Source organism: Manihot esculenta, chromosome 9 (genome assembly GCF_001659605.2).
Source record: "Manihot esculenta cultivar AM560-2 chromosome 9, M.esculenta_v8, whole genome shotgun sequence".
Taxonomy (NCBI): Eukaryota; Viridiplantae; Streptophyta; class Magnoliopsida; order Malpighiales; family Euphorbiaceae; genus Manihot; species Manihot esculenta.
Genome location: NC_035169.2, coordinates 3,612,516 through 3,639,301, shown reverse-complemented (window position 1 = coordinate 3,639,301; position 26,786 = coordinate 3,612,516). Strand labels below are relative to the sequence as shown.

At 29.4% G+C, this 26,786-nt stretch overlaps 4 protein-coding genes across 8 annotated transcripts in view; all 4 read left to right on the top strand.

Moving 5' to 3' along the window:
• LOC110607925 (putative pentatricopeptide repeat-containing protein At1g12700, mitochondrial) lies at positions 1 to 26,781 on the top strand. The gene is made up of 3 exons (XM_021747097.2): positions 1 to 1,370; positions 1,469 to 1,538; positions 26,662 to 26,781. Exons 1-2 carry the CDS (start codon positions 50 to 52, stop codon positions 1,513 to 1,515), a joined length of 1,368 nt encoding a protein of 455 aa, XP_021602789.2. The 5' UTR covers positions 1 to 49; the 3' UTR covers positions 1,516 to 1,538; positions 26,662 to 26,781.
• Positions 1,683 to 2,066, top strand: LOC110607926 (putative pentatricopeptide repeat-containing protein At1g12700, mitochondrial). Its single transcript, XM_021747098.2, has one exon. The coding sequence runs from the start codon at positions 1,683 to 1,685 to the stop codon at positions 2,064 to 2,066; it is 384 nt and encodes a 127-aa protein (XP_021602790.2).
• Positions 5,386 to 26,786, top strand: part of LOC122724659 (pentatricopeptide repeat-containing protein At1g63330-like) — a 32,242-nt gene continuing 10,841 nt past the window's right edge. Inside the window, exons 1-2 of the mRNA XM_043960298.1 lie at positions 5,386 to 7,443; positions 7,944 to 7,989. Of these exons, the coding sequence (XP_043816233.1) occupies positions 5,461 to 7,443; positions 7,944 to 7,961 (2,001 nt within the window). The 5' untranslated portion in view covers positions 5,386 to 5,460 and the 3' untranslated portion in view covers positions 7,962 to 7,989. The remainder of the gene's footprint in view (positions 7,444 to 7,943; positions 7,990 to 26,786) is intronic.
• LOC110607929 (pentatricopeptide repeat-containing protein At3g22470, mitochondrial) overlaps positions 13,343 to 26,786 on the top strand; it is a 30,052-nt gene continuing 16,608 nt past the window's right edge. For 3 of the 5 annotated variants that reach the window (XR_006352099.1, XR_006352098.1, XM_043960314.1), the window contains exon 1: positions 13,343 to 14,491. Coding sequence is in view for 3 of the 5 variants with exons in the window: in XM_043960314.1 (XP_043816249.1) it covers positions 13,360 to 14,491 (1,132 nt within the window). In the remaining 2 variants the exon portion in view is untranslated. Of the gene's footprint in view, positions 14,492 to 14,582; positions 14,605 to 15,321; positions 15,368 to 15,488; positions 15,518 to 26,786 lie in introns of those variants that run through there. The other 2 variants (XM_043960313.1, XM_043960315.1) reach the window with 2 other exon arrangements.

The following is a 26,786-nucleotide window of genomic DNA, read 5'->3' as shown; positions in this document are numbered from 1 at the left end:
TCCTCATTCCCAATCCCGATCCATCCTCAAAACAACTGACGAGAGATCGATGATGATGAAGATGCCTTGGAGGAGGAAGAGCAGGAGCTTCCATCTTCAGCTACAAGGGGCAATTGGTACCATTCAATCTCCATTCCTATTCTTATTTACCAATTATTGCCATTCTTCTACTTCCACACTTGAAGATTCACGCTTCTTGACAAATAATTTCAAATCTGCTTCTTTTACCCACCTTGATGATGCCATTGCTTCCTTCAATCATGTAATTCATAAGCATCCTCTGCCTTCTAGGATTCCATTTAATAGATTCTTATCTGCCCTTGTGAAAATGAAACAATATCACACTGTCCTTTCCATGTCCAAAACAATTGAATTGCTAGGAATCTCTCACGATGTTTATTCTCTTAACATCTTAATTAATTGCTTCTGCCGTTTACATCTTGTGGATTTTGGCTTCTCTGTTTTCGGAAAGATGTTCAAATTCGGATTGGAGCCTACCATTGTGACATTTACTACCTTAATTAATGGGCTTTGTATAGAGAGTAAAATGGACAAAGCAGTGGAATTTTTCGATGATATGGTCGCACGTGGTTATCAACCTAATGTTTATACTTTCAATGTGATAGTAAAGGGATTGTGTAAATTTGGGAAAACAAATCTGGCTATTGAGCTACTAAAGGAAATGGCTGATAGAGGTTGTGAGCCAGATGTTGTGACATACAATGCAATCATTGACACCCTTTGCAAAGATGAGCTAGTTGGTGAGGCTTTAGAGCTCTTCTCTCAAATGAGGAATAAGGGCATTTCACCTCATGTCATCACTTACAATAGTTTAATTCATGGTGTTTGCAAATTAGGCCAAAAGAACCAAGCTTTGGCCTTGATGAATGAAATGGTGGAGCAGAACATATTACCAAATGTTTATACCTTCAGTGTATTGATTGATGCTCTTTGTAAGGATGGAATGGTTTCAGAGGCTCAAAATACATTCAATGTAATGATTCAAAGAGGTGTAGAGCCTGATGTGGTCACCTACAATTCCTTAATTGATGGTCTTTGCATTTCAGACCAATTCCAGGAAGCTTTGGCCTTGTTGAAAGAAATGGTGGGGAGGAACATATCCCCTGATGTTTTTACCTTCAATATATTGATAGACACTCTTTGTAAGAAAGGACTGGTTTCAAATGCACAGAATATAATCAAAATAATGATTCAAAGAGGTGTGGAACCTAATGTTGTCACTTATAATTCATTGATGGATGGATATTGTCTGTGCAAGCAAATTGATAAGGCTAGAAAGGTATTTGATCTGATGGTGACCAATGAAATAGCTGACATTTTTAGCTACAGCATTTTGATCAATGGATATTGTAAGTGCAAAATGATAGATGATGCAAAGGATATTTTTGTTGAAATGTCTCATAAAGGTTTGGTTCCTGATGTTGTTACTTGTTCTACTCTTATAAAGGGTATGTTTCAAGCAGGGAGGCCCCAAACTGCGCAGGAGCTCTTTAAGAATATGTGCTCTCATGGTCAACAAACCAAATATAGTAACCTTCTCAATTATGATTGATGGCTTGTGTAGACAGGGGAATCTCGATGAGGCACTCACACTATTGAAAGCAATGGAGAAAAGTCAGTTGAAGCCTAATTTTGTGATCTATAGCAGTCTGATCAATGGTATGTGCAAAGTTGGGAAGATTAATGATGCCAAGGAACTTTTTTCTAGTCTTTTTGAAATTGGTTTACAACCTGATGTTTATGTATATAATGCAATTATGAAAGGACTTTGCCAACAAGGATTAATGGATGAAGCGTATAAGGTATTTAAAGACATGGAAAAGGTAGGATGTTTACCAAATAATTGTTGTTATAATATCATCATTCAAGGGTTTCTCAAGCATGAGGATTTACCAAAAGCATCAGAACTAATCAACGAAATGGTTGATAAGGGGTTCTCTGCTGATGCTGCTACCACAGAATTGATAGTACATTTATCGCTGAATAATGATCTCATTCTAAGCAAACTACGAAATCGTTCTGAGGCTTCTAAAGGGGTGCAATGAGGGATCAACAAACTAAATTTGTTATATCTTGACCGTTCAAGGGTGTCTTGGAGAGAAACTTGGTAATTTGCCTTCTTCAAATGTAGTAGATATGTAATTTAACTAACTTCTTCAAATTTCATTTTTATTTCAATCAGCTATGATTCTCTTCCACAAAATGAAAATTTCTAACACTGTAAATTACCTGCAGTGGAAACCATGATATGTGTGTGCCTTTCGCTTGAACTCAGACATGGACTAGATCTCTTTGGATATAAGATTGTTGATGACTGGAGGTCATAGATTTCTAATGATCAAGTTGCTGGTAAATCCACCATCTTCCGTACAATTTTTGTTGGGCTGCTACTACAGCCTTAACTCGAGAGCTCAGTCCTAAGAATGAGTTGAGAACTAAACTAATTGATTCCATGCTACAATGCGTAAGAATCTTTATCTATTTTACTTTTGTGCTCAATGACCTTTTAAGATGCTATCAATTTTCTTGTAGCTACTTGCTGGGATATGATTACAACTTCACCTTTCTAAACATAAAGGTATAAGCAATTCAGTTTTGCTTGATTATTATATTTTTAATAATAATGAAAATAGTGATTATAAACAAGTGGGGCTTTAATGGAGAATTGATTTAGCAACTAGACTACCCTATAAATGCAGGGTGCAGGATATGCAGCCCCATAATACAAGTGTAGTGGTTCAGAAATCTACCATTTTTCTTTATCGGTTTCTTGGTTGACAGAAATCTAGCAATTTTAGTTGTGAGATTGTTGAATCATGTGATAGTAAATTAGTTACAATGGCTGTATATTAAGGAAAAATACTTAGGAAATCATCTCTGTATGATATATCTTTATGATATAATAATAATACAATCAAGTATGATCATTTTGTCAATATGGTATATAACAAATATATTTTAGACCACCTATTGAGCTATTTATATGGTGCATTTTGTGATACGTTTGTTTGTATGGTGTTATGAAGGCGAAATACATTGTTTCGTACTGTTTGAGAAAAGTTAGGCAAGAAAAGTTGATTTGGTTGTTTCTTTTCTCCTTTCAGCTGTACATTAAGCGAGATTTTGTGTTTAGCACATTGTAAACCTTGTAATATACTCGATAAAATTTTCTTTGAGCTTTTGTTTATACATGGTATTTGTCTTTTTGCTTGCTGCGTAATTGTTGAAGTTTTTTTTATTCTGCATCCATGGCAAATGGAAGTGTTAGTTTTGTCAGAGAAGATAAGCCTTGGGAATTCTAGAATGTAGAGATGTTGAGTAGAATAGATAGCATGATGGGAAACTATGAAGAGGGCAAAGTGGGTTATGCAAGAACATTAGTAAAAATGGACTTATTTAAGGGGTGTTCCATGAAGCTCTTATTCTAGAGGTTGAGAGTAGCAATCAATTCTCTCAACATGTAATTTATGAATGTAGAAACTTTGAATATCATGAATCTCTGTGTAAGAAAAGGCACAAGAAATAAATTTGGCAACTTAAAAATAAAAAAATGGATGGGAATAAGGGTGATAATGTTAAGAGGTGGTAATCGTTGTAGGGAATATAAATGAAGGAAAATGGAAGGGGAGAATGGTAGGGAATATTTTAAATTATTTTATATATATTCCTATTTTAAATTTATTATTCTTAATTATTTTATATATATTACTATTTTAAATTAAATAATATATTTATTATAGAATATTTATAATTATTATTGTAAAATAAATTTAAAGACGCGAACTACATATTTTATAATTAAATTATTTATTTTTAATTTTAATTTTAAAAATTTATCAAAATTACATCTAAATATAAATATTGAGTTAATTTATTCAGAATTTAAGCGTATAAATTAAAATACAAATAATATAAATATTAAGTTTTTTCAATTAATTAATTAATTAAAAAAATAATTATAATAATACATATAGCATACTAATTAAATAATCAAAATAAAATTACACTAAAATATAAAAATTGGACTAATTAAATTGAAATTAAAAAATTTATATTTTACGCACAATTTTTTAAGAAATTAAACATTAGTTTATTTTATATATGTCTATAAATGATAATGGTAGAATTCAAGATATATAATGATTCAAAAAAAAAAAGAATTCAAGATATATAAAATGATAAATAATTAAGCACCAATTTAATAATTATATGGTTATTTTATTTTATTATTATTTAAAATATTTAATTTAATTGGTTAATTATATTAATTTTCTATTTAAATTGAAATTAAATTTTATTATAATCTAATATAAAGAACTAACTAAAATTTAAAACTTCCTAATTATATTAGAGTAAAATTAAACAATAAACTATTTATTTTTTCCTCATCTATATTATATACAAATTACAATTAGACTATAATAATACTTTTAAAAATATACATTGATAATCATTTATTAAATAAGGAATATTATTTAATAAAATAAAAACATTGATAATTATTTATTAAATAAGGAATATTATTTAATAAAATAAAAAATCAATATTCTGCAACTATATTTATAATATTTTATTTTAAAAAAAATAAAATTAACAAAATTAATTAATTTTTTAAATAAATTTAATTAAATATAAGGTATGGTTATAATAATTTAAAATTATAATAATATAAAAGAAATTTTATTTACTTATTCAAAATGAATTTAATACAATATTGTATACAAAAATTAATAATATATATATATAATTAGCATACACAATATCTAGAAATATCAAGTAGGTTAAAAAAATTATGAAAATAAATTTAATCAAGTCTGTATATTTTTATTAAGAGTCAAATAAATTTAATTTAAAATTTTAGATTAATTAAACTATGTAATTTTATTAAGGGCTAAATAGATTTTAGCTTAATATTATTTTTTAAAAATAAAATATTATTTTTATAATTTAAAACATTAAAAATTTAGTATTTCAATTATCATAAAAAATTTAAACATATATAAATATAATAAATAATTTTTAAAAATATAAAAATAAAGTTTTATTATGTAAAAAATATTTTTATTATTAAAAATAATATTATATTATTAAAAAATAATATTACGACTTATTTAATTCTTAAGTAATAATAATAATATATAGATTTAATTGATTTAAAATTTTGAATTAAAATTATTTAACTTTTAAATAAAAGTAAAGACTTAATTGGATTTATATTTAAAAAATTATTATTATAAAATGATAACTTTAATTTGTTATTAAATAATATCTTTAAATTAATAAAAAATTACAAAATGTGGCGCATATAAACAATTCCCAATTTCCTTTTGTTATCCTTACCACTTTACCAGCTGGCACAGAGCCTTCCTTTTCCGATTCTCTTTCCTTTCCTCATTCCCAATCTCCGATCCATCCCTAAAAACAACTGACGAGAGATCGATGATGATGAAGATGCCTTGGAGGAGGAAGAGCAGGAGCTTCCATCTTCAGCTACAAGGGGCAATTGGTACCATTCAATCTCCATTCCTATTCTTATTTACCAATTATTGCCATTCTTCTACTTCCACACTTAAAAATGCACGCTTCTTCACAAATAACTTCAAATCTGCTTCTTTTACCCGCCTTGATGATGCCATTGCTTCCTTTAATCATGTAATTCATATGCATCCTCTGCCTTCTAGGGTTCATTTTAATATATTCTTATCTGCCCTTGTGAAAATGAAACAATATCACACTGTCCTTTCCATTTCCAAAACAATTGAATTGCTAGGAATCTCTCACAATATTTATTCTCTTAACATCTTAATTAATTGCTTCTGCCGTTTACATCTTGTGGATTTTGGCTTCTCTGTTTTCGGAAAGATGTTCAAATTCAGATTGGAGCCTACCACTGTGACATTTACTACCTTAATTAATGGGCTTTGTATAGAGAGTAAAATGGACAAAGCAGTGGAATTTTTCGATGATATGGTTGCACGTGGTTATCAACCTAATGTTTATACTTTCAATGTCATAGTAAAGGGATTGTGTAAATTTGGTAAAACAAATCTGGCTATTGAGCTACTAAAGGAAATGGCTGATAGAGGTTGTGAGCCAGATGTTGTGACATACAATGCAATCATTGACACCCTTTGCAAAGATGAGCTAGTTGGTGAGGCTTTAGAGCTCTTCTCTCAAATGAGGAATAAGGGCATTTCACCTCATGTCATCACTTACAATAGTTTAATTCATGGTGTTTGCAAATTAGGCCAAAAGAACCAAGCTTTGGCCTTGATGAATGAAATGGTGGAGCAGAACATATTACCAAATGTTTATACCTTCAGTGTATTGATTGATGCTCTTTGTAAGGATGGAATGGTTTCAGAGGCTCAAAATACATTCAATATAATGATTCAAAGAGGTGTAGAGCCTAATGTGGTCACCTACACTTCCTTAATTGATGGTCTTTGCATTTCAGACCATTTCAAGGAAGCTTTGGACTTGTTGAAAGAAATGGTGGGGAGGAACATATCCCCTAATGTTTTTACCTTCAATATATTGATCGACACTCTTTGTAAGAAAGGACTGGTTTCAAATGCACAGAATATAATCAAAATAATGATTCAAAGATGTGTGGAACCTAATGTTGTCATTTATAATTCATTGATGGATGGATATTGTCTGTGCAAGCAAATTGATAAGGCTAGAAAGGTATTTGATCTGATGGTGACCAATGAAATAGCTAACATTTTTAGCTACAACATTTTGATCAATGGATATTGTAATCGCAAAATGATAGATGATGCAAAGGGGATTTTTGATGAAATGTCTCATAAAGGTTTAGTTCCTAATGCTGTTACTTATCATACTCTTATAAAGGGTATGTTTGAAGCAGGGAGGCCCCAAAATGCAAAAGAGCTCTTTAAGGATATGTGCTCTCATGGTCAACAACCAAATATAGTAACCTTCTCAATTATGATTGATGGCTTGTGTAGACAGGGGAATCTCGATGAGGCACTCACACTATTGAAAGCAATGGAGAAAAGTCAGTTGAAGCCTAATGTTGTGATCTATAGCAGTTTGATCAATGGTATGTGCAAAGTTGGGAAGATTAATGATGCCAAGGAACTTTTTTCTAGTCTTTTTGAAATTGGTTTACAACCTGATGTTTATGTATATTATGCAATTATGAAAGGACTTTGCCAAGAAGGATTAATGGATGAAGCGTACAAGGTATTTAAAGACATGGAAAAGGTAGGATGTTTACCAAATAATTTTTGTTATAATATCATCATTAAAGGGTTTCTCAGGCATGAGGATTTACCAAAAGCATCAGAACTAATCAACGAAATAGTTGATAAGGGGTTCTGTGCTGATGATGCTACCACAGAATTGGTAGTACATTTATCGCGGAATAATTATCTCATTCTGAGGCTTTTAAAGGTGCGCAATGAGGGATCAGCAAACTAAAGTTGTTATATCTTGACCATTCAATTGTATCTTGGAGCGCAACTTGGAAATTACCTTTTTCAAATATAATAGATATGTAATTTAACTAACTTCTTCAAATATCATTTTTAATTTCAATCAGTTGTGATTCTCTTCCACAAAACGAAAATTTCTAACACTGCAAATTACCTGTGGTGGAAACCATGATATGTGTGTGCCTTTCGCTTGAATTCAGACATGGACTTGGATGTCTTTGATATAAGATTGTTGATGAATGGAGGTCATGGATTTCTAATGATCAAGTTGCTGGTAAACCCACCATCTCCTTTACAGATTTTTTTTGGCTGCTACTACAGCCTTAACTCGAGAGCTCAGTCCTAAAATTGAGGTTAGAACTAAAACTAATTGGTTCCATACTACAATGCTTAAGAATCTTTATCTATTTTTATTTTTGTGCTCAATGACCTTTTAAAATGCTATCATTTCTCTTGTAGGTACTTGCAAGGATATGATTACAACTTCACCTTTCTAACCATAAAGGTATAAGCAATTCTTTTTTGCTTAATTATTATATTTTTAATAATAATGAAAATAATGATTATAAACCAGTGTGCTTTAATTGAGAATTGATTTAACAATTAGACTACACTATAAATGCAGGGTGCCGGATATACAGTCCCAGAGTACAAGGTAAGAGAATCACTAGAGTTCTACCGCTGTTGGTTGGATGAAATGTAACTAAAATTATACACAACAGAAAATGTTATGGGAATTGAGGGAAAGGCAAACATCCTCTTTGTCAATATAGTATATAACGGATATATTTTAGTGTTGGAACACCATTTGAGTTATTTACATGGTGCATTTTGCGATACATTTGTGTGGTGTTATGAATGTGAAACGCATTGTTTCTTACTGTTTGAGATGTTAGTTAAGTTAGGCAAGAAAAGTTGTTTTGGCTGTTGCTTTTCTCCTTTCAGCAGTATATTGTTTAGTTTGTGAAAGTGTTATATTTGGTTGCAGAGAAATAAAGTGGTTTACTGGAGATTTTGGAACCAAAGGGACATTTATACTTTTTGGAGGGCAAATTCAAAGCGGCAATATAATGATTTATTTGGCTTTAAAGAGAGATAAATCAATGTCAATCAGACTATGAGTCCTACTAGAGGTTCTTATACCCCACTTCTGATTAGATTGATAGGAGAATGAGAGATAGCTGAGTTTCAAGAGGTGATTTGTTCAGAAATCACAGAGGCAACCAGTTACAAGATTTTGGAGTCGCTTTTATCAAAATATCAGTTTTAGAGCTACTCATACAAAACTAAATATAAAAGGAAGTTTATTGTTAGCAAACTGATATATTTTTCTATGCTACAAAATCTCAGTATCATGCAATATATCGTTTTAATGGTTCAAGCGAGATAGTGGGCAACATGCTAAAAGGAAAAATTATAATTCTGATACTTTTGTCAACAAATTTTACTAACAAATTTTATCAATGTACATTAGTAATTTTAACAGATTTATTAACGAATTTGGAAATCTTTTGATAATTAAATATAAAAAGTTGTGTAAACATTCACTAGATCCGTTAGTAAATCACTAACAATTTTAATATGTTAGTAAATTTTGAGGTGTAAATGAAATAAATTGTTTGTGAGCTATTCGAGATTCCATGAGATAAAAATTCGTCCAAATTTGACTCGATTTCTAAACGAATCAAATTCAAACTTAATTTTTAGGCTTGTTTAGTAAATGAGACAAACTGAAACTCCATAGTATTCGTCTCGTCAAGGTTCGCGAGTTCGGCTGGTGTTCAAGTTCATGAGCAGGCTGGCGAATGGACTCCTGAATAGTCTCGTTAAGAAGGCTGAGATTAATATCATAAGAGAAATAAATTTAAATTCTACATATATTTTCATGAGTCAAATCTAAATTTTATAAAGTTCAATTCTATATTGTTTAATTATACTATTATAACTTGTATATATTTGGATTGTTAAGAGCTCATCTTTATAAGTTTAGGAGCTAATTTGTATATATACTTATTTAGTTAAAATTATTTAGTTTTAAACTAATTAATTTTAAATGAAAATTCATTATACATGTAAATAAATTGAATTATTGGTGAATTATTCGAGATTAAACTCGATAAAAACTTAACTCGTCTAAGTTTATTTGCTAAAGGAGTCAAGTTTGAACTTATTAATACTCGGTTCAAATTCGAAATGAGTAAAACTCGAATTCGACTCGAACTTAAAAAAATTTTAACGAATTAAATTTAAACTTTTCAAAATTCAGCTCTACTCGATTCATTTACACCCTAAGTAAATTTTAAAAAGTCTTTAAATTACTAATAAATTCTAAATCCATAGATAATTTGTCCAAAAAATTATTAACGGATTTGAAAATTCATTATTAAACTTTATCATCAAATTAATAAATAAAGAAAAAATATTGAATTTATCAACGGATGCTATCTGCGGATAAATTCATTAATAAATTTAAAATAAAATTTTACAAACAATTTTTGCATTTTTTTTTGCAATTCACATTTTCCGGTTACCAATAAATTTACTAACATATTTCAAATCCATGGGTGATTTTCAAAGAGAAAAAGATTGCTTTTCTTAAAAAAAAAAAATTAGTAACGAATTGCAAATTCATTAGTAATTCACGTTTATAAATATAACACTGCTTTTATCATTCATTCATCTTATAATCTACATTTCTTCCATTTTTTTCTTTCTCTCATTTTCTTTCTTTTTTCTCTTACTTTCTTTCATTTCATTTTTTCATCTCATAAGTTTTTTTTCTTATTTTTTATATTCTTTTTCTTTTATCTCTTATCCTATTTTCTCGCATCTTCTTTTCTCTTCTATTATTTTTTTCATTCTTCATAATTTTCCTTTCATTTTCTCCCAACTCTTTTCCATCTTTTTCTTTCCTTTCCTTTTATCTTCTTTGTTTTCTATATACTTTTCATTCATGTTAGTTTTTTAATTTTATTTTCTTTTATCATTTCTTTCTATCTACATTTTTTCTATTATTTTCTCTTTATTTATTTTCTTCTCTAATTATTTGTTCATTTTTTTCATTTTTCTAATCATCTTTTTACTCGACTCTCACTCTTTCTTCTTTTTCATAATTTTTATTTTTCTATTATTTTCTTTATTTTTCTTTTTTTTCTTTCTTTTTATTATTTTCTCTCATTTTATACCATTTATTTTTTTTATTTTTACTTTTTAAGATATAAATTAAAAATTTAGTAACAACAATAATATAATTTTAAGTCTTATTAAATTAATAAAAAATTATTTAAACTCTCAATAGATTTATTAATGGATTGCAATTCGTTGATAATTTACTAACAGATTTTACATCTGTTAATAAATTATTTTTCTTTTATACTAACAGATTTAAAGTTTGTTAATAATTTAAAATCAGTTAGCAATTTAAAATCTGTTGGTAATAATAATGAAAATTCCGTTAATAAATCCACTAGTATTATTAATGAAATTAAAAGTCGTTGGTAAAAATTTACCATCGAACTTTTTAACAACAGATCGTAATCTGTTAGTAATCCATTATTAATTCATTTACCAATAAATTTTTATTGGATTGCCAATGGAAAAATCACTGTATTATCAATACAAATTAAGAAATTGTTGATTCATATCTTTACAATAAGATGTCTTTTAAACTCTTAAGACTTTTGAAGCTAAAATTGAAGAAACATTCATGATATTGTATTTCTCCTTTGGTTGAAACTGTTATTCATGCAAGATGATTTTCTCTGTTATAACACTTTGAAATAATGTCTATTATTGGAATGCATATAACTATTTGACCGATATAAAATAGGTATAATGAGTATATAGTTATCTATCAGTTTGTGTCATTTAATTTTACTGTCTGTTTATAAATATATTTACATTCATTTAATTTTAATATCACATTGGTAAATTATAAGAGATGAAGAGTTATCATTTCCTATAAAAAGAGAAGGTCTCTCCTCCGTACAATATTAGTACCTGGTTTTTATTATATTATGATATTCTTATATAGGGCCATCAGAAAATTTAGATATTTTTATTTAATTTTATTTTAAAACTATTTCTAAGCTCTAACTAATAATTCAGCTTGAATGCAAGCTCACCACGAGCCACGCTCGAATCAAGTTCAAGTTAAAGTTCGTTAAATATTTCATGAATCGAATTCGAACTTGTAAAAATTTTTTTAAAAGCAAGCTTGAACTTTAGAAATGTTGGCTCGACTCAATTATCTCTAACCATTTGAATTACAAATAAATTCATTAATAGATTAATTGTATGTATCATTAATAGATTTATAAACGGATAAATCATTTGAATTACAAACAAATTTATAAATAGATTAACCATTTGTATCATAAATGGATTTATAAGGTTTATATTATAAATGGATTTACAAAAAGATTATCCGTTTATATGTGAAATTTCATTTCTAAATAATAGGGAATATGTGAATGAAAAATATAAACGAATATCAAATTTGTTTATATCATAAATGGTTATTCTGTTTATAAATCCATTTGTATCATAAACAAATTATTTTTCGTTTGAAAAAAAAAATACAAACAATATTTAAACAAATGGACAAAAGTCTATTTATGATCCATTTGTAAATTTAATTTTTTTTTAAAGTGCTAGAGATTTAGTAAGTTGGAGAGAGCAGAGCTAACAGCAGCCTCTCTCTTATAACCATTCGAAGACTAGAGTCATATCTGTGGCATTAATAGCATCTTGATATGTCACCTCCCTAGAAAATTTGAACCCATCCTACAAAAAAGAATATATGCAAGCAAACCACAGCTCCCTCAGTCGTCGGAAGAGTGATATCACATCTTGAAAATACTCTCACCATGAAGCTCCAAATCTAGAAATGTAAAAGCAAAAATAGAAAAACACAGTATTTTCACCCCAGCCCTAGAGACAAGGAGAGTAAACCCACATCCAAGGCTCGAGGAAGCCATCCCGTACTTAAAAGGTATAGGGAAAGGCTGCCCTCAGAAGTAAACAGGTAGAGATAAAGCTTTATTATAATCTAATAATTTGATTGGTTATTTAAAATATCTAATTTGATTGGTTAATTATATTAGTTTTCTATTAAAATTTAAACCAAAATTTTATTATAATCTAATATAAAAAATTAACTAAAATTTAAACTTCCAACTTAAAAGATCATCAAAAGTATGAATATTTTTAATGCTGAATATTTGAGTTTGTGGCTAAAATTTTTGGAATTCCCAATTTCCTTTTGTTATCCTTACCACATTACCAGCTGGCAGAGAGCCTTCCTTTTCCGATTCTCTGTTTCCTTTCCCCATTCCCAATCTCCGATCCATCCCCAAAAACAACTGACGAGAGATCGATGATGATGAAGATGCCTTGGAGGAGGAAGAGTAGGAGCTTCCATCTTCAGCTACAAGGGGCAATTGGTACCATTCAATCTCCATTCCTATTCTTATTTACCAATTATTGTCATTCTTCTACTTCCACACTTGAAGATGCACGCTTCTTGACAAATAACTTCAAATCTGCTTCTTTTACCCGCCTTGATGATGCCATTGCTTCCTTTAATCATGTAATTCATATGCATCCTCTTCCTTCTAGGGCTCAATTTAGTAGATTCTTCTCTGCCCTTGTGAAAATGAAACAATATCACACTGTATTTTCCATGTCCAAAACAATTGAATTGGTAGGAATCTCCCACGATGTTTATTCTCTTAGCATCTTAATTAATTGCTTCTGCCACTTACACCTTGTGGATTTTGGCTTCTCTGTTTTCGGAAAGATGTTCAAATTCGGATTGGAGCCTACCACTGTGACATTTACTACCTTAATCAATGGGCTTTGTATAGAGAGTTAAATGGACAAAGCAGTGGAATTTTTCGATGATATGGTTGCACGTGGTTATCAACCTGATGTTCGTACTTTCACTGTGATAGTAAACGGAATGTGTAAATTTGGGAAAACAAATGTGGCTATTGGGCTACTAAAGGGAATGGCTGATAGAGGTTGTGAGCCAAATGTTGTGACATACAGTGCAATCATTGACGCCCTTTGCAAAGATGAGCTAGTTGGTGAGGCTTTAGAGCTCTTCTCTCAAATGAGGAATAAGGGCATTTCACCTTATGTCATCACTTACACTGGTTTAATTCATGGTTTTTGCAAATTAGGTCAAAAGAACCAAGCTTTGGCCTTGATGAATGAAATGATGGAGCAAAACATATTACCAAATGTTTATACCTTCAGTGTATTGATTGATGCTCTTTGTAAGGATGGAATGGTTTCAGAGGCTCAAAATACATTCAATGTAATGATTCAAAGAGGTGTAGAGCCTGATGTGGTCACCTACAATTCCTTAATTGATGGTCTTTGCATTTCAGACCAATTCAAGGAAGCTTTGGCCTTATTGAAAGAAATGGTGGGGAGGAACATATCCCCTGATGTTTTTACCTTCAATATATTGATCGACACTCTTTGTAAGAAAGGACTGGTTTCAAATGCACAGAATATAATCAAGATAATGATTCAAAGAGGTGTGGAACCTGATGTTGTCAATTATAATTCATTGATGGATGGATATTGTCTGTGCAAGCAAATTGATAAGGCTAGAAAGGTATTTGATCTGATGGTGACCAATGAGATAGCTGATATTTTTAGCTACAACATTTTGATCAATGGATATTGTATGTGCAAAATGATAGATGATGCAAAGGATATTTTTGTTGAAATGTCTCATAAAGGTTTAGTTCCTGATGGTGTTACTTATTCTACTCTTATAGAGGGTATGTTTCAAGCAGGGAGGCCCCAAACTGCACAGGAGCTGTTTAAGAATGTGTGCTCTCATGGTCAACAGCCAAATATAGTAACCTTCTCAATTATGATTAATGGCTTGTGTAGACAGGGGAATCTGGATGAAGCACTCACCCTATTGAAAGAAATGGAGGAAAGTCAGTTGAAGCCTGATCTTGTGACCTATTGCATTCTGATCAATGGTATGTGCAAAGCTGGCAAGATTAATGATGCCAAGGAACTGTTTTCTAGTCTTTTTGAAAATGGTTTACAACCTAATGTTCATATATATAGTGCAATTATGAAAGGACTCTGCTGATGATGGACTAATAGACGAAGCATATAAGATTTTTAGAGACATGGAAAAGGGAGGATGTTTACCGAATAATTATTCTTATAATATCATCATTCAAGGGTTTCTCAGGCATGAGGATTTATCAAAAGCATCACAACTAATCAATGAAATGGTTGATAAGGGGTTCTCTGCTGATGATGCTACCACAGAATTGGTAGTACATTTATCGCAGAATAATAATTTCATTCTAAGGCTTTTAAAGGTGCGCAATGAGGGATCAACAAACTAAAGTTGTTATATCTTGACCATTCAAGTGTATCTTAGAGCGGAACTTGGTAATTACCTTTTCCAAATATAATAGATATGTAATTTAACTAACTTGAATCAACTGTGATTCTCTTCCACAAAATGAAAATTTCTAATACTGCAAATTACCTGTGGTGGAAGCCATGGTATGTGTGTGCCCTTCGCTTGAATTCAGACATGGACTAGATCTCTTTGATATAAGATTGTTGATGAATGGAGGTCATGGATTTCTAATCATTAAGTTGCTGGTAAACCCACCATCTCCGTTATAATTTTTTTTTGCTGCTACTACAGTCTTTACTTGAGAGCTCAGTCCTAAAATTGAGTTGAGAACTAAAACTAATTGGTTCTATACTACAATGCCTAAGAATCTTTATCTATTTTTATTTTTGTGCCAAATGACCTTTCAAAATGCTATCATTTCTCTTGTAGGTACTTGCAAGGATATGACTACAACTTCACCTTTCTAACCATAAAGGTATAAGTAACTCATTTTTGCTTAGTTATTATAATTTTTAATAATAATGAAACTAATGATTATAAACCAGTGTGCTTTAATTGAGAATTGTTTTAACAATTATACTACACTATAAATGCAGGGCGCAGGATATACAGTCCCAGAATACAAGGTAAGAGAATTAGTAGACTTCTACCGCTTTTGGTTGGATGAAATGTCACTAAAATTATAGACAACGGAAAATGTCATGGGAATTGAGGGGAAAAACAAACATCCTCTTTGTCAATATGGTATATAACAGATATATTTTAGTGTTGGACCACCATTTGAGTTCATAAATTGGCTCGTGAATAGACTCGTGAACATTCTGGTTAAACAAACTGAAATTAATATCATAAAGAAATAAATTCAACCCCTACATATACTTTTGTGAGCCTAATCCAAATTTATTAAAGTTTAGCTCTATATATTTTAATTACTCTTAAAACTTATATATATTTGGATAGTTAAGAACTCATCTTTTAAATTTGTGAGTTAATTTGTATATATATTTTTTTGGTTAAAATTATTTATTTTTAAATTTATTAGTTTTAAATTAAAACTCATTATATATGTAAATAAATCGAATATAGACTAAATTCGATAAAAACTCGACTAGTCTAAATTTATTTGCTAAACTAACTTAGTTTGAGTTTATTAATACTCGAGTTCGAAATGAGTAAAACTTGAATTCATCTTGAGTTCGAAAAAATTTTAATGAACTAAACTTGAACTCTTCAAAATTCGGTTATATTCGGCTCATCTACACTCCAAAGTAAATTTTAAAAAGTGATTAAATTACTAATGAATTCTAAATTCATTGGTAATTGGCCCAAAAAATTACTAACTAATTTGAAAATTCATTACTAAACTTTATCATCAAATTAATAAGTAAAAAAAGTGTTAAATTTATCAATTGAAGCTTTACGCTGGAAAATCCGTTGGATAAAATTAAAATAAAATTTCATAAAATTTCCACGTTTTTTTACTACTCATATTTTTTCCGTTATTAATGGATTTAATAACATATTTTAAATTCATTAATTTTTAAAAAGAGAAAAGACTTTTTTTTTTCTAAATTTAATAATAAATTATAAATTCATTAGTAATTCGCGGTTATAAATATTAGACCGGTTCTTCTGGTTTTATCATTTATTTATCTTATTATTTTCTTCTCTTCCATTTTCCTTCCTCCTCTCATTATCATTTTCCTCCCTTCCTTTCTCTCATTTTCTTTTTTTTCTATTACTTTATTCAGTATTTCACTCTTTTATTGCATAATTTTTTTTTATTTTTTCTATTATTTTCCTTTCATCTCTTATCCTATTTTCTCTCATTCTCTTTCCTCTTTTATTATTTACTTCCTTCTTCATAATTTCCTTTCATTTTCTCCATTTTTTCTATTTGGTTCTTTTATTTTCTCCCATTTTCTTTATTTTCTCTATAATTTTCATTCATATTAATTTTTCTAATATTATTTTTTTCTATCATTTTTTTCTATTTATATATTTTTTATTATTTTCTCTTTATTTATTTTTTTCTCTAATTATTTGTTCACTTTTTTTCATTTATCTAATAATATTTTTACTCTACTCTCATTCTTCATTCTTTTTTTATAATTTTTATTTTCTACCATTTTCTTTATTTTTCTCTTTTTTTCTCCTTTTTTTATTATTTTCTCCCATTTTATACCATTTACTTCTCTTATTTTCACTTTCTATGTATTTCTAATAAATATTGGATACAAATTTAAAATTTAGTAATAATAATAATATAATTTTTAATCTTATTAAATTAATAAACAATTATTTAAACTCTCAGTAGATTTATTAAAAAATTGTAATTTGTTAGTAATTTATTAATGAATTTCATGTCTATTAGTAAATTATTTTTCTTTTAATGTATTAATACATTTAAAATCTGTTAATAATAATAATGAAAATTTTATTAGTAAATTCATTATTATTATTAATATACTTGAAAACTGGTGTTAAAAATTTACTATCGAGATTTTTAATAATAGATCTAATCCATTAGTAATATGTTGGTAATTCATTTATCAGTGAATTTTTTATTGATTACCATTGAAAAATTCATTAATAATCTATAAATTTTTTTAGTATTTTTAAAAATAAAAATAAAAATACTATTTTTAAATTTAGATTTTAAGAACTTTTAGTTGAATAAATGAAAATTTAAAACTTTTTGCGACTATAATATTATCCATATTAATGAACTAGCTAAATTTTTTTTAGTTTAATTTATTCACTAAAAATATAGATAATATGTTTATCACAATATATCAAAAAATTAAAAATACATATATGATTATTATTTTAATATACGCCGCAGAACCTCCTCTCCGCCTCTTGCAACGCTTCGGACTACCAGGGGAACCTCAGTGACACCGTCGACCATTTCAGAGCTGCTATGGAGCCAATCGATTCAACAAGCGAGAAATTCATGGCCAAGGCGCCCATTCTTGACTCGAAGACACAAAATCACAGCTGCTCCTCACCTAAGATTTGCATTGGTTGCAACCTCCAGGTATAAATTTTGGTTTATTGGGGTTTGATCCGATGAAATTTCTATTTCTCTAGGTTGTTTAGATGTATATAATCTTGTATTAAGTACTTCCATTGATTGATTCAGTTGAGATGCTTGTGTTTGGATGTTACATAGTTTGAAGCAATTCGTATGACCTCCTCAATTTTACCTGTGAGAGCTGCTAGGAGTTTTATTTCCTTGAAAATTGATTAGTTCCTCAAGACCTCTAAAGATTGTATATAAATGGAAAGTTGGCAACACTCTCAAGAAGCTCCAGGATTGCAAGCTTTATTATCCTTCTTTCTAGGTTCATCCCTTCAGAATCTCACAGAAATTACTTAGCATTTTGTCTTTTCAAATTAGTTGTTTATTTTTACTTTACTAAAAATTATTTTTTCTGCAATTTGCATGATCTAATTCTATGATCTAATTCTATGGAGCAGGTGTTACTTTCTCATTTATTAGAATTTACTTTTATACCATTACTATCCCTCAGTAACGGAGCTTAAACTCATTTTCAAACACTCATTTTTTTAATTATTTTTGAAATTTGAAATTTGATGTTTATTTTCTTTATATGCCCAATTATAAATATAAATAATTGTATATTTTGTTGTCCTATATTATGTAAGATTTCTGAAACATATTAAGATTAAGGTTTTGCCAAATTTTGATCAGTTTTTTTTAATTAGTTAAAATTTATTGTGAAATATTATTTTTTTCAGTGAAATTTTTAATGGTTTTTTAATTTAATAGAAATTTTAACTTTAATTTCAATTTTAAAAAATTAAAAGAAAGCTAGATACAAAACATGGTATGTAGTGTTTATGCAGTTCAACCACTCATCCATCATTCTTCTCTATCAACTTCCCAGAAACCATAACCCATCCCCGCTCTACACTTTCGACCCAAAAACAAGATTCCATTCACCATTGTCGCAGCCACCTCCTTCAACCCATCTCCAACACCGTCAGCTCCCATAGCAGAAATCATAAATAAGAGATTATAAAAAAAGATTTGGTCAAAATACAATTCTAATTCATAATAAAAATTACATGTACACAACTAAATTATTACATCAGAACTGTAACAGCCCGCAAACCGGACCATTACCGGCGCTAGAATTCAGGTCAACCTGAGGCCGTCTGAACCCGTAGCAAGCCTACTATGAACTCTGTGTACCTGATAAATCCCATACATGATCACACATTTCCATAAAAATTTTGATTTTTCATTAAATTAGCTTGACCTGTACATGAATCATAACTATAAACATAAATAGCCTACTAGAGTCCTCATCAAATACTCCAGAGGGTCATAAAACTGTCAAGCTTAAAGGTTATCATAAAGATAAACATCATAAGTCATAAAATACTGATCATGTACAAAGGGAAATCAACATAGTCTTAGGGCTATGCACAATTTCTAACTGTTTTCATTACATCACTTTTAACATAAACATAACTATTACATTCCTTCTCAAAGTATTGTACATGTCCACTTTCTATACATATTCCTAACTTTACCCTGGCTGATGCTCTGACTTCCTCTGAGGCCCTAAAACACGGGGTTAGGGAGAGGGGTGAGCTACTAGAACCCAGTGAGTAGAATCACATAAAACATTAAATACATATTCTCAATGAAATGCATCACAACTCAAACAATTCACATAACGGATGGACATGACCTCAAAACTCCCTAAGCTATTTGCCCGACCACCATAAAGGGCACCACAGGACTTCGTAATGCCTGGCCCAGCCAGGTCTTTCCATAGGGCTATTGGGTCGCTTGGGTCCATCCACATCATCATGATATCATAGATCAACATTATGCAATGCAACAGCTTCGTGGTTACTAGTGCAGTACATCCTACTATAAACATGGTATTCATGATGCATGAAACATGCTAAAACATTTATTTACTTAAAACATAGTTTAGTTCTACTCACCTCTAACAATAGCTGGACTGTCTCTGAAAATCTAACTCTGAGGGCCTCCTTGGTTCCTTGGGTCCGTACCTACACAGGCGGACTCAAATGAGGTACCGAACATACTCTAACATAGCTATGAATATCTCTCCAAAAACCCCCTAAAACATCATAAACATGCTTGGAAAAATTGGCAAAGAAAAGCTGAACAGAGGCCTTTCGGCGGCAGGTTCGGCGGCCGAAACCCCCCTCCAGAGACGAAAGTCACCCACCTTCGGCGGCACTTTCGGCGGCCGAACCTTGCCTCCAGAGACGAAAGTCTACTTTCGGGGGCAGGGTTTGGCAGTCGAAACTGCTTCCATAAGGGGTTCGGCGGCCGAAAGTCCACTTTCGGCGGCCGAACCTGAGTTTCCCCAGAAGGCAGAAACTCGGGCAACTTCCTCTCCACAGCCTCCAAAACCCTCACACAACCTATCAACATGCAAGCCAACTTTCCAAACATGCAACTAACATCAAACATGCATAAAGGAGCTTAAAAACTCAACTTAAACTCCAATAAACATATCAAATCATCATAGAACATAATCTTTAACCTAATACCACAAAACCTAGATCCATGCATAACTAACCTTAAAACTCCCAAAATCTCTTAAAAACATGCTTAAACATAAAGGGGAGAGGAGGATCCATGCTTACCTCTTGAAGAACGAGAGGATCAATGGTCCAAACTTGGAGATGGGTGGAAAACCAAATCAAAACTCCAAGTTGCTCAACTTTGCTTATTTTGCTCCAAAACTCTAAAACCAAGTTTAAAACATGTAAAAACATGCAAGATTTGAAGAAAACTCATATGAACATACCAAGGGGAAAGAGAGCTAACCTTTGGCTCAAAACAGGGGGTGCAACACCCCTGTTTTCGGCCAAGGATGGCTTAAATAGGTGGCCAGCCGCCTCACCTTCGGCAGCCGAACGTGCATGCGAAACCATGCAACCTTCGGCGGCCGAAAATGAGCTTCGGCGGCCGAACCTGGGAAAATTCCCTTGGCCTTTTTCTTTTCCAAAACTCAACTTTCTTAGCTCAAAACATTAAAACCATGATAATCATATGAGAAAACATGTAATTTACCCTTCTAGCATAACCCGTCATCTTGTGAAATTCCTAATTCCACAGAGAACCCGCCCAAAAGGTACGGATTCCAATGCCGGAGTCTAGCCGGGTATTACAAGAACTATATTAAACAACTCTACTAATCTCCCAACTAATTTTGACCCTATAAATCTAGAATTATGAGAAAGAAATAAACTTATAAGAGCCTAATAAGCAGAAATATAATTATAAAATAATTTAATAAAATATATGACCGTATAAATGTTTCACAATACAGACAATTCACATTAAGATTTGCTAATTAAGAAAACATATTTTGATTTTTTAGGTTAGTTTTGAAGATAAGATAGAGATGATGTTCTTGAATTTTTCAATTTTAAAAATTTAAAAATATTTTAATGGATGACCATTTAATAAAGTTATGTTTCAATTATTGATTTGAATTTAATTTGCTTAAAATGATAATATATAGGATAATTATACCAAAATTGAAAGTTAAGGGGCTCGATTGGACCTAAAAAATTTTAAAGAACTTAATTTACTTTTGGTTAATAATTAAAGGGTTAAAATTAGCTTTTTGCCTAAAAGAAATTGGGCAGGTTTATTTCCTTAGAATAGGAGCAGGCATTCAAAGGGGAATTACAATTTATCACTCCAGCAATTATGAATGGGTAGAAGATTGTAAAATTTTAGAGCGACAAACATGTAGAATGAATATGTGAGATAGAGAAATGTACTGACAAGGAGTGTATTTGAAATGAATCATTGATTTCAATAGATTAAGAGTTTTGTTATGAGCAAATAGAAAAGATATAGTCTAAACTTTATTTCTTTTATGAAAGATAATATTTATTAGTTTAATTTTCAATTTGAGATGAGTTTTTTAGAATAGATCCTATATCTTTGATAAAAAAAAAAAAAAATCCAACCTCTAATTTTGATACAATGAAGGTTGACGTTGAGAATTAACTCAAAACTAATCTAAAAAATGTCTATATAAGTACAATTCTTAGAGGTGCCTTGGAAATTCTAGAATGTAGAGATATTAAGTAGAATAGGTTGCACGATAGGAAACTGTGAAGAGGGCAGAGTGGGTTATGCAAGAATATTAGTAAAATGAACTTGTTAAGGGCTGTTATTTGAAGCTGTTATTCTAAAAGATGCCTCCATTCATAAATCACATGTTGAGAGAATTGATGACTACTCTCATAGTGTAGAAACTTTAGACATCATGAATTTCAGTGTAAGAAAAGATACAAGAGATAAATCTAGCAATTTAAGAATAAAAAATAGATGTAAATAAGGGTAACAATGTTGAAGAGGTGGTAATCGGTGGCAGGGAATATAAATGAAGTAAAATGAAAGAGGAGAGTGGTGGGAAGTGGGAAAGGAAAAGAGAAGATATATAGTCTCACAAGAGAAAATTATTAATTATATAATATTATAACAGAGAGATTGGAGAGCATTTTAGTTTTTTTTTTCTTTATATATATATAGTTTATGCAAATTGATTCGAAAAGTTTAACGTTTTAATCTAAATTTTTTAATTTTAGTTTAGTTAGTTTAATTTTTACATTCTTATGTAATTTTAATTGACTTATCAATTTTTAAATTTTTGGTATATCACATAATATATTATTATTATATAAATTAATGATTAAATTATCAAAAAACCTAACATTTACATTATTTTGTATTTTAATTCAAATGTTTAAATTTTGATTTAATTGATCCAATATTTATATTTGATTGTAATTTTAATTAATTTTAAAAATCAAAATATAAGAATTCGAATATCAAATGTAATATTTTATTATCTTTTAAATATAAACTAATTCAAATAATATTAATTCACATTTAATTATAGTTAAATTATATATTTTATTTTAAAGTTAATAATAATTTAATAATTAAATAGGCTGTCTATATGGATAAATTTTATTTTGCATTCATAATTATGAAGAATTTATAATAGATATATTATTTTTAATTATTTTATATATATTGTTATTTAAATTAAATAATATATTTATTTAAAATTTAAACTTTTAAATTAAAATGTGATGATATAAATATTAGATTTTTTTAATTAATTAATCAATTAAAAAATTATAATAATACACGTGCCGATTAAATAATTAAATTTAAAAATTTACAGATGGAATAAAATTACATTAAAAATTGTAAAAATTGAGTTAATTAAATTAAAATTAAAATATAAATACCTGTAAATGTTAAATATTTTTAAGTCAATTAACCTATAATTTATTTTATACATGTCTATAAATAATTAAGAATCTATTTATTATTTAAATTGTCAAAACTACATTTGCATAGATTTAATAATTATATAGTTATTTTATTTTATTATTATTTAAAATATTTAATTTGATTAGTTAGTTATATTATTTTCTATTTAAATTAAATTTAAAATTTCTTATAATCTAATATAAAAAACTAACTAAAATTTAAAACTTCCATTTAAAAGATCATCAAAAGTATGAATATTTTTAATAGTGAATATTTGAGTTTGTCGCTAAAATTTATATATTATAAATTTACATTAATATTATTAATAATAAAATAAATAACAAATAAAATTTAAAATGCAAAATATATTTAGTGAATTTAACATTTCAAAATTTTATTATTTTGCAATAATTTATATTAATTTTTTATGATATTAATTAAATTTGTAATATTATTCAAATAAAATGTTAAAATAAAAATGTGCTAAACAGTTCTCATGAGAGTTAGAGTTAAGCTTTGTAAAAAAATTAATTTTTATTAGACTAAAATAAAGTAATTAATAATAAAAAAATTATATAAAGTTAGTCATTTTAAATTTCTAATTATATTAGAGTAAAATTAAACAATAAACTTTTTTTTCTCATCTATATTATACACAATTAGACTATAATAATATTTTAAAAAATGTATATTGCTAATTATTTATTAAATAAGGAATATTGTTTAATAAAATAAAAATCAATATTCTACAATTATATTAATAAATTTTATTTAAAAAAATAAAATTAACAAAATTAATTAATTTTTAACTAAATTTAATTAAATATAAAGTAATGTTATAATAATTTAATATTATTATTAAATTTGGATCAGGCCTAACTCACTCCAAAAGCTAGCTCAAGAGGGAGGATTGTCTATGACCCTTATAAGGGGCACATTATCCTTTTCCACAACCGATGTGGGATTCTACAACCGATGTGGGATTCTACAACCGATGTGGGATTCAACACACCCCTCTCACGCCCAGAATTTTACTGGTGCGTGACACATTTATAGGAGGCCCAATATCGAATGGGGAGGCTCTGATACCATATTAAATTTGAATCAGGCCTAACTCACCCCAAAAGGTAGCTCAAGGGAAAGAATTGCCTATTATTCATATAAGGGGCACATTACCCCTTTCCACAATTGACGTGGGATTCAACAATTATAATAATATAAAAGAAAATTTATTTAGTTATTCAAAATGAATTTAATACAATATTGTATACAAAATTAATATAAAAATTTATTTAGTTATTCAAAATGAATTTAATACAATATTGTATACAAAATTAATATATATACAATATTAACGTACACAATATCTGGAAATATGAAGTTAAAAAAAATTATGAAAAATAAATTTAAATTTTTTTAAAATTTTAGGCTAATTAAACTATATAATTTTATTAAAGGCTAAATAGATTCTAACTTAATATTATTTTTATAATTTAAAACATTAAAAAATTTTATATTTTAATTATTATAAAATTTTTTAAAAATATATAAATATAATAAATAATTTTTATAATTATAAAAATAAATTTTTATTATATAAAAATTATTTTTATTATTAAAAAATAATATTATATTATTAAAAAAATTATATTACGTTAGATTATGACTTATTTGATTCTTAGCAATAATATATAGACTTAATTGATTCAAAATTTTGAATTAAGATTATTTGACTCTTAAAAAAAGGTAGAGGCTTTACCAGCTGGCAGAGAGCCTTCTTTTTCCGATTCTCTATTTCCTTTCCTCATTCCCAATCTCCGATCCATCCCTAAAAACAACTGACGAGAGATCGATGATGATGAAGATGCCTTGGAGGAGGAAGAGCAGGAGCTTCCATCTTCAGCTACAAGGGGCAATTGGTACCATTCAATCTCCATTCCTATTCTTATTTACCAATTATTGCCATTCTTCTACTTCCACACTTCAAGATGCACGCTTCTTGACAAATAATTTCAAATCTGCTTCTTTTACCCACCTTGATGATGCCATTGCTTCCTTCAATCATGTAATTCATAAGCATCCTCTGCCTTCTAGGATTCCATTTAATAGATTCTTATCTGCCCTTGTGAAAATGAAACAATATCACACTGTCCTTTCCATGTCCAAAACAATTGAATTGCTAGGAATCACTCACGATGTTTATTCTCTTAACATCTTAATTAATTGCTTCTGCCGTTTACATCTTGTGGATTTTGGCTTCTCTGTTTTCGGAAAGATGTTCAAATTCGGATTGGAGCCTACCACTGTGACATTTACTACCTTAATTAATGGGCTTTGTATAGAGAGTAAAATGGACAAAGCAGTGGAATTTTTCGATGATATGCTTGCACGTGGTTATCAACCTAATGTTTATACTTTCAATGTGATAGTAAAGGGATTGTGTAAATTTGGGAAAACAAATCTGGCTATTGAGCTACTAAAGGAAATGGCTGATAGAGGTTGTGAGCCAGATGTGACATACAATGCAATCATTGACACACTTTGCAAAGATGAGCTAGTTGGTGAGGCTTTAGAGCTCTTCTCTCAAATGAGGAATAAGGGCATTTCACCTAATGTCATCACTTACACTAGTTTAATTCATGGTGCTTGCAAATTAGGCCAAAAGAACCAAGCTTTGGCCTTGATGAATGAAATGGTGGAGCAGAACATATTACCAAATGTTTATACCTTCAGTGTATTGATTGATGCTCTTTGTAAGGATGGAATGGTTTCAGAGGCTCAAAATACATTCAATGTAATGATTCAAAGAGGTGTAGAGCCTGATGTGGTCACCTACAATTCCTTAATTGATGGTCTTTGCATTTCAGACCAATTCCAGGAAGCTTTGGCCTTGTTGAAAGAAATGGTGGGGAGGAACATATCCCCTGATGTTTTTACCTTCAATATATTGATCGACACTCTTTGTAAGAAAGGACTGGTTTCAAATGCACAGAATATAATCAAGATAATGATTCAAAGAGGTGTGGAACCTGATGTTGTCAATTATAATTCGTTGATGGATGGATATTGTCTGCGCAAGCAAATTGATAAGGCTAGAAAGCTATTTGATCTGATGGTGACAAATGAAATAGCTAACATTTTTAGTTACAACATTTTGATCAATGGATATTGTAAGTGCAAAATGATAGATGATGCAAAGGATATTTTTGTTGAAATGTCTCATAAAGGTTTAGTTCCTGGTGTTGTTACTTATTCTACTCTTATAGAGGGTATGTTTCAAGCAGGGAGGCCCCAAACTGCACAGGAGCTCTTTAAGAATATGTGCTCTCACGGTCAACAGCCAAATATAGTAACCTTCTCAATTATGATTAATGGCTTGTGTAGTCAGGGGAATCTCGATGAAGCACTCACCCTATTGAAAAAAATGGAGGAAAGTCAGTTAAAGCCTAATCTTGTGACCTATTGCATTCTGATCAATGGTATGTGCAAAGCTGGCAAGATTAATGATGCCAAGGAACTGTTTTCTAGTCTTTTTGAAAATGATTTACAACCTAATGTTCATAAATAT